Below are 9,312 nucleotides of genomic sequence, written 5' to 3'. Positions count from 1 at the left end.
GTTTATGGTCGGGTCAATCCACAATCCGATCCAAGTATCCAAATTAACCATAACTCTCGACCCGACAATTTGAAAACTTTGGAAATTAAGCATCATATTATATTATATTATATTATATTATATTATATTATATTATATTATATTATATATATAATTTAATGTCTATATAATTATTATTTTTTAATAGTTTGAAAATTATTTTAATAACTAAAAAGAAAATTATATAATAAAACATGTGTCAATGATACATATTAATTTATATTTCATATCAGAAAATTAATGTAAAAATAATATTTAAAATTAATTAAAAAATATATATATCATCATTTAAAATGATACAATTATAATTCAAAATTTTATCATATTTTTAATTTTATTTTTTAAATTTAACCGTTTCAAGTTTATAGACGGGTCAATCTACAAATTAACAACCCGATCTATTTACTCTAAGAAAATGAGGAGTGCATTATGGTGAAAAGACATAGTTATTTGAGAAGGATGTGTTTATATAATTTTATGAATAAAATATTATACGTTTATCAAATTTTATATTATTTTAAAAATATAAAGTTTTATTAACTTAGTTAGTTAAAGGGTTGTATGTATATTGTTAGGTTGTCAGACTTATTTATATATATATCATTGGTAAGAGATGTTCAGGAGGTGTTTAATTCACCATAAATTTAATTATCCAGGGACGAATTTATGAATCTGAGTTGAGGTGAGTTTAAAAATGTTTAGGATAAACTTAAAAAATAATGAAAAAATTATGAATAAAACGAGTGGATAAGATAAGTTTTACAATCTTTTTAGAATTCGATAAATAAATAATGAATTAAATTGATATTTTTTAAATCAAAGATAATTTCACATTTTTACCATAAAAAAATAAAATTCGGGTATACTGGTTTCAGTATACTCGAGCCCTCACATCAATTTCTCACTAAATTGAAAGGAATAAATCTATTAATTGGTTTACTTCTATTTCATAATGTTAAAGCGCTTTAAAAATCGAACAGTAATCTTTTGGTATCTTAGTCAACTATTTTTCTATGGTATTTCTGTGTTATAATTATATTATTCATTCTTTTATAATTAAAATAATAATAATTTTAATTTATTTATTAAACCAAATTATTTTAATTATTAAAATAAAATTTAATTAATATAATACTTTCACTAAAATAAATTTTTAATAATAATTACAATAATTAATAATAATAATATAATTATTTTATATAATTAATTTTAAATATTATACATTAATAATAAAATTATATTAATTTAATTAAATTAAAAAATATAAAAACGTAACAGGAATAATAATAATAGTTGCATTAGATTATTTAAATAATTTTTATTAATATTCCTATTAATCATATTATTTAAATTATCAATTAAAATATATTTTTATTTATTACATATATTAATATATTTAAAAAATATATATATTTAAATTTTGTTTTATAACTCTCCTTATTCAATATAATGTTATATATATATATAATTAAATATTATTTCATATATTCAAAATATTAAAATATCTTCCATTTTTAAATTTTTTTAATTATATATTAATACACTCTAAATATTAAAAAAACATACTTTCTTAAAATTAATAACAATAAATAATTTAAGTTTATTTAAATAAATCTCGGTAGAACCAGTTTTAGATGAACAAATTATTTAAATAAAATTATTGTAGTAATTTTTTATTCCTTTTGGTTTGTGTTAATTTAATTTAATTTTATATTGTTATTAATATTTATTTGATATATAAATTCAGACTATACTAGTCATATGAATGTTTACCAATGATTTAGGTTAATCCTTAACTAAACTAGGATAATGTTCTTGCTGGTAAAAAGATAAATAAAAATTACATTTACAAAATTGAAATATATAATACTCAACTTTTTGTGGTGGTTATCATTATCGTTTTTATCGCTTTTATTATTTTCTTCGTCCTCAACATCTATGATCTGAACATAAGAGGCTTCAATGATTATAACAACCTAGTGATCGTCTTCCTTTTCTCATTCATCTTTATTTTTGTTATTCATAAAAAAAAATTATAACAAATTTGATTAGAAAACATCCATTTAACTTTTTTCTTATCAACACCGACCTCTTACTCTCATTAATTACTCAGTTAACCAACAATATTATTTCTTACATAATAGACTTTTCATATTACTAATCTCGCGACCTTACTTCTACACTTAACCATCTCAACAATAGCAACATATTTTATCATCACTTTTGGCAAACCAATCATCTCATCATATCACCAACTTCTTTACACTCACTTCTTTGGTAAACCAACAAATTCATTAATATTTAACCACCAATATTTTTTGTTTTCCAATGAACATCTCACTAATCTCGTGACCACACTTTTAATATTTTGTATCTTAACGATCTCATATCATTATCGTGACATCTTTATCCTCACTTTAACAAACCAACCACCAATCCAATCGACATCTCATCTCGTGACCTCACTTTCACACTTCGGTCAACCAACCATCTCAATCACACATTTAATCACCAATATTTTTTTCCCAATGGACAACTCTCATTAATAGTATTGTGACCTCATATATTTTTACATGTCTCTTATCCCTCGCCAAACCAATCACCAAATCCCGATTGACCTCTCAATCTCATGACCTCACACTTTTAGACGTCTCTTATTCCTTGACAAATAAACCACCAATCCCAATCGATCTCTAATATTGTGACCTCACACTTCGGTCAATCAACATCTCATTCACATATTTTTTAACCACCAATCACAATCGATCTCGAATCTCGATCTTACGATCCTTTCTTACTGGTCTCTTATCCCACAGTAAATCAACCACCAATCTCAATCTTATCGACCTCTTATCCTTTGGCAAACAACCAATAATCCCATCGACCTCTCATCTTGTTTCCTCATACTTTCACATGTTTCTAATCCCTCGACAAACTAACTACCAATCACAATTGTCCTTTAATCTCGTGACCTTACGATCCTTTGTTACCAACATTTTATCCCTCGGTAAACCAACCACCGATTATAATTGTCCTCTCATCTCGTAACTTCATTACTTTCACACTCCTCTTATCTCTCGTCAAACTAACCATCAATCCGAATGAACCTCTTTATCTTGTGACATCACACTTTTACACATCTTTTATCTTTCGTCAAACCAACCATCAATCTCAATCAACCTCTCCATCTTGTGACATCACACTTTTACACGTCTCTTATTCCTCGGCAAACCAACTACCAACCACTAATCCCAATCACACTTTCAGACACCTCTCTTATCTCTCGGCAAACCAACCATTGACCTGAATCGACCTCTTATCTTTCGGCAAACTAACCACCAATTCCAATGTTACCGACCTCTTATTCATCAGTAAACCAATTACTAAATACCAATCCTAGGACATCTCATCTCGTAACCTTACACTTTCATAATATATGTCTCTAATCCCTCGACAAAATAACCACCAATCATAATCGACCTCTAATCTCATGACTTTACGATCTTTTATACCAACCAACCACCAATCTTAATCGACATCTAATCTCATGACTTTAGGATATTTTGTTATAACCTCTTATTATTTGACAAACCACATCTCAATCACACTTCACAAGTCTCTTATTCCTCGACAAATCGATCTTACTAACCTTTTATCCTTCGGCAAACCAACCATTAAAATCAATCACACTTTCACACGTCTCTTATTCCTTGATAAAATAACCACCAATCAATCATAATTTCACACTTCTCTTATCTCTCGACAAACCAACCACAAATCTTAATAACATTTTCACACGCCTCTTATCTACCGGCAAACCAACCATCAATCTCAATCACACTTTCACACGTCTCTTATACTCTTTAAACCAACCACCAATTTCAATCGACCTCTAATATTGTGACATCACGATCATTTGTTACCGACTTCTTATCCCTCAACAAACCACATTCCAATCACATTTTCGCACGTTTATTATCCCTAGGCAAACCACCACAAATCTCAATCGACATTTAACTTTGTGAACCTCACACTTTGGTCAATAAAATATTTGATTCATATTTTGTAACCATTATCATTTGTTAGCGTCATCTTATTTCTCGACATATTACATCCCAATTACACTTGGTTAAAAGACTGTACTTGTTTTTGTTAGATTGTAAATTTGAAACATACATATATCATTTTTAATTTTATTTTTAACTGTTTCAAATTTATAGGCGGGTTAACCCATAATCCGACCTTAATATCCATTTACTCTCACTTATATATCTAAATTAACCATAATTTTTTATCCGAAAAATCAAGCAAATTCAAATTAAGTATTTTGATTTAATTAACTTAAGAAGTATTTTTTTTAAGAATCTAATTCGAGACCTTAAGATTATTATCCGTTAAGCTATCATAATCCTTACTAATAATTTAGTTATAATTGTAACTTAACCATGCTTAATAAAACTAATTAGCTTTCAAGTAAAAAATGAGAAAAAAGGGGGTGAGAGATGAGTGGAGGTGACTTGTGATGTGGGTGGGATTCGTATGAATTGACAATTAGTAGTAAATATCTATTAGTGGTAATTGAGTAAATTGTTGGTCTTTGACCCCATCAATTTCCATTTTAAGCGGGTAATGTAGTTAGTGAGAGATAGAGAGATAGATAGAAACTCTTCTTTTCGATTTGGCTAACATCGGAAAGTTGCGTAAGAAAGAGACGGTTCTTTCTTTCCAATTACATTTTGACCCCCATTTCTCTCTCTCACTCTCTCTCTCACTCTCTCTCTCTCTCTTTAATTTTGATCACTTCGAACCTCTACACAGAAACGGGAATCTAGCTAGCTCTCCCTATTAAGAGCTGCAACAAACAAAGAAAGAAAGAAGGAGGAGAGATGTTCATTTATGAATGCTTGAAAAAGAAAAGTGTGGGTGGTGGTTTTGGTGGGGTCTAGAGAGAAGAAGAAGAAAGAAAATAAAACTCCATTCTTTCTTCAGAGAAAGACTCCTTTTTTAATCTCCAATTCTCTTTTGGTCGAAGGATTTCTATTTCGCCGTTTAACAATTACTTTGTACCAACCCCATATAGGAGAGATACAATAGATATAAATACTTCATACCTACCCCTGATCGACCTCTCTCTCTTCTTCTTTCCTTCCCCGGTCGTCGTCGTCGAGAAATGTGGGATCTAAACGACTGCCCCGATCAGATTCTACCCGTCAACGGAAAACATCCCGGATCTGTCTCTAATTCCAGTTCCGACGACGAAGAACCCGCCATATTCGGTTTCCCAGTCCCCCAACCCGACCACCAAATCGTTTCCCCTGTTGTTACACGACAGTTTTTCCCTGAGGTTGGAACGTTTTGTGCCACCGACGACGCCACCGCTGCTGCTTCGGCGGCGGCGGAGGTCGGTTATCCTCGGGCGGCGCACTGGGTCGGGGTTAAATTCTACCAATCAGAACTCCCCGGCACCGGGAAGACTGTTGAAATCGGCGGTCAACCCTTGAAGAAGAGCCGCCGTGGACCTAGGTCCAGGAGCTCTCAGTACAGAGGAGTCACTTTTTACCGGCGAACAGGCCGATGGGAATCTCATATATGGTATTTTATCTTCTCACATCCATTCATTCATGATTCATTCATCTCTCTATACAAAAATCTAACAATTTTCTTTATCTTCTGAATTTTACTTAATTAGGGATTGTGGGAAACAAGTTTATCTTGGTAAGTTAAAAAAAAAAAATTGAATCTTGATATTGTTTAACAATCTGGTTAAAAATGGGATTTTTTCAATTTTGTAGTTTGATTATGATTCTTGTCTGTATTATTATTATTATTAATAGGAGGATTTGACACTGCACATGCTGCTGCTAGGTGAGACATCATAATCCATGAACATTTTTGTGATATTAAATTCAATATTCATTCAATGTGTCTGTCTCTGTGATGAAGATGATGTATTTAATTTGCAGGGCGTATGATAGGGCAGCTATTAAATTTCGTGGTCTGGAAGCTGACATTAATTTCACACTACAAGACTATGAAGATGACATGAAACAGGTAAGTTTTTCAATTATATATCTGGTTTTGATTCAATTTATTTGTGTAAACTTGGCTTATTTGGTTAATAAACAGATGGGTAACTTAACAAAGGAGGAATTTGTGCATGTTTTGAGGAGGCAGAGCACTGGTTTCCCCAGAGGAAGCTCTAAATATAGGGGTGTAACCCTTCACAAATGTGGCAGATGGGAAGCAAGAATGGGTCAATTTTTGGGGAAAAAGTCTCTTCTCTATATATCTTTCTCTATTTAATAAGATGAAAATGGGTTCTATATATTTAATAAGACTTTTGTTTATTGAACAGATATGTCTACTTGGGTCTTTTTGATACTGAAATTGAAGCTGCCAGGTGGGAAAAATCTCATTTCTTTAATAATAATTGTTGAATAATGGATTCATGATAAAAGAGAAAAAATCATAGGGCTTATGATAAAGCTGCACTTAAATGCAATGGAAAGGATTCTGTCACCAATTTCGATCCCAGCAGCTATGATGATGAAATTAAACCTTCTGGTAAAATTGATTCAGTTTAAATATTATAAGCTTCTGGTTCTTAAAATTTGATGTTACAGTCTTGTTTGATGTTGATGATGATGATAATGATTCAGAATCTGGGGGAGCTATTAATAATGGTTCATCTCACAATCTGGATTTAAGCTTGGGTGGTTCTTCGGGTTCGAACCAGCAGGAAACTAACTCGGATTTCGGTCCTTATTCTTTGGTTCTTGATCCCAGGCCCAAGGTTTTATTAAAATTCTCCTAAATTATTATGATGATTTAAATTGTTATGAACTTGATGATGATGATGATGATTGGTTCAATTTACAGGAGAAATCCCAGACTGCCATACGCCAAACTTATGTTGGCCAATCTCCATGCATGTTTCCAAGATCATCAGCTGGTGAAATGGTCCATAGATATGGCAACTCAAGTTATCAAGTATTGTTTTTTCACTACTATGAATCTTGTTTTAAATAAAGTATTCAACTTTTTCATAAATTTGATTTGGGTTTTGATAGGTTGTTCATATAAACTCCTTAACATAACTTGGGTTTCATTGGATTCTTAATTTCAATTTCCGGGTGTGTAAAAATTGAATGTGGACACTCTTAATGCATGCAGTTTCCGGTTGGCGGCAATGGGCTTTCTCTCTCGACAGGAGGCGGAGGAGAGAAACATCACGGTGGTGGTGGTGGAGATCATCTTCGTCTTCATCATGATCATGATCATGATCATTATCCAGTACATTATAACCAGCAACAACAACAGCAATATTGGCAACTGAGTCATCATCCTCCTCCTCTTCCACCTCAATTGCTTGCAACAGGCGCAGCATCATCAGGATTCCCACAACCGATCATCTTCCCCACCTCCGGCTCCGGCGCCGGCACAAGCACAGCCACCGTCCCTGGTAGGACACCATACAGTTGGAACTTGGCTAAATAACAATTAATGGCTTCCAACCGCTCATGATCAGATGAGATATAGTAGATAACATTAATTAATTTTAAAATAGTAATTTCATGATTTGCTTTCATAATTATTATTATTATTATTATTTTTGGGTTGTTGGAGGATTCATCTGTTGAGGTCTAATCTCTCATTTGACAAGATCGTGGCAATTAGTGCTATCTTTCTCCTCAGTCACACAATTGTCGGTTGGTGTTTGTATTATATATGTCAAAACAAAACTGTGAACATCTTTCATTATTCATGTATGTGATCTAATGATATCCATTTTATTTGATTTCTAAAAAATAACATATTTTATCTTTACTTATTATCTAAATTTTAAATAAGAATTGAATATGTAACAAGTTTGTTTTGGTTTGTCGTACGTAGTTGATAGATTGTTATGTGGGTTTTGTTTATATTTATACACTTTATTTTATTTGTATTTGTTGTGATTTTTCTTAAAACAGCAATAATGAGCTATGTTGATCCTTATTTGACTATGCATTGCCTTGAAACATTTAGGTACAATGTATTTGTTCATACTTTTAAAACAATTCATTTATTTCCATCTATCTAAATAAAGCAATATATGCTTAAAAAAACAATCACTATTAAAAATTTAATAGTTGAAAAAATGTAAATGATTTAAATTATATTATTAAAATGTATTTTAATATTATATAAAAAAATCAAAATAAATTAGATTAGATGAATTGAATAATTATAAATAAGATAGATTATAAATTTTTACTTTTTAAATAATTAAATAATTCACAATCAAACCCACTAAATAATTCTTAAAATGTCATAGGTTTCATTTAAAACACTTAAAAGTAAAGATAATGACTTTAAAAAATCATGTTAACTTTCTATGTTGACAAACAAAATATTTATTATTAATCATTATATAATAAAATGATCTCAAAAATGAATATACATAGTATATACACAAAATAATTATTTACTTATTAATATATTTAAATACATATAAAACATAGTTAGTGTTATAAAAATATTATATATTACTTTAATATTAACTATGAGGAATGATACATATCTCTACTGGGAGACAAACGACTGTAAGAGCGATGGTCTACTTGGCCGGCCGACATGTGAAATTAATAAATAAATAAAAATATAATAATAATTAAGACACACTTGTAGTAGAATATTCTCTCTCCTCTTATTAATTAATTTCTCTTTTCTCTTATTAAATAATTTCTCTCCATCTCTACAAATTAATTTATCCCATTTACCCTATTCTCACAATTATTATTTTACTTATTTCTTTGATATTTATTATCTCTCATTTAACGGTTAAAATAACTCAATAATTTACAACAAATTCTCACATTAAATATTTTAATAATATGTTTAAATAAACTCTAAACCCTAAACCCTAAACCTTAAATCCTAAATTATAAATCCTAAACTCTAAATTCTAAATTCTAAATTCTAAATCCTAATTAATATTACTGATTAGTTGAATTATGAATTTATTTCTTTTATTTTTATTTTATTTTTATGACTTTTCAATTCCTTTATTTATCAAATATTTTTTATTTATTTTATGGCCTCTTTTTTTCTTTCTTTTATTATTTTTTTTATTGACTTATTAATATTTTTTCACAATTGCTAGGTCAGTATATAAATTATTTAATAAGAAGAGAGAGAAAATAATTAATAAAAGAAGAGAGAAAATAATTAATAAGAAGAGAGAAAATAATGTCCGCAGGTAGGCATCGCTGGATCATTCGCTGTCTCAAG

At 29.9% G+C, this 9,312-nt stretch overlaps 1 protein-coding gene across 1 annotated transcript; it reads left to right on the top strand.

Annotated features, from left to right (window-relative positions):
• Nucleotides 1-4,661: 4,661 nt before the first annotated feature.
• Nucleotides 4,662-7,866, top strand: LOC124926529 (AP2-like ethylene-responsive transcription factor TOE3). Its single transcript, XM_047466772.1, has 10 exons — nt 4,662-5,631; nt 5,729-5,754; nt 5,874-5,904; nt 6,003-6,090; nt 6,166-6,311; nt 6,395-6,439; nt 6,512-6,603; nt 6,699-6,832; nt 6,919-7,029; nt 7,213-7,866. The coding sequence occupies exons 1-10, from the start codon at nt 5,210-5,212 to the stop codon at nt 7,534-7,536; spliced, it is 1,419 nt and encodes a 472-aa protein (XP_047322728.1). The 5' UTR covers nt 4,662-5,209; the 3' UTR covers nt 7,537-7,866.
• Nucleotides 7,867-9,312: the final 1,446 nt, after the last annotated feature.

This window comes from Impatiens glandulifera, chromosome 2 (genome assembly GCF_907164915.1).
Source record: "Impatiens glandulifera chromosome 2, dImpGla2.1, whole genome shotgun sequence".
Lineage (NCBI taxonomy): Eukaryota > Viridiplantae > Streptophyta > Magnoliopsida > Ericales > Balsaminaceae > Impatiens > Impatiens glandulifera.
Note: the sequence above shows the minus strand (reverse complement) of the source record. Positions and strands in the feature narration are given on the sequence as shown.

Coding starts and splice junctions, on each gene's coding strand:
- LOC124926529 (XM_047466772.1), top strand. CDS start 5,210: ATGTGGGATCTAAACGACTGCCCCGATCAGATTCTACCCGTCAACGGA. Junction 5,755..5,873: donor TGGGAAACAAGTTTATCTTG/GTAAGTTAAAAA, acceptor TATTATTAATAG/GAGGATTTGACACTGCACAT. Junction 6,091..6,165: donor ATGAAGATGACATGAAACAG/GTAAGTTTTTCA, acceptor GTTAATAAACAG/ATGGGTAACTTAACAAAGGA.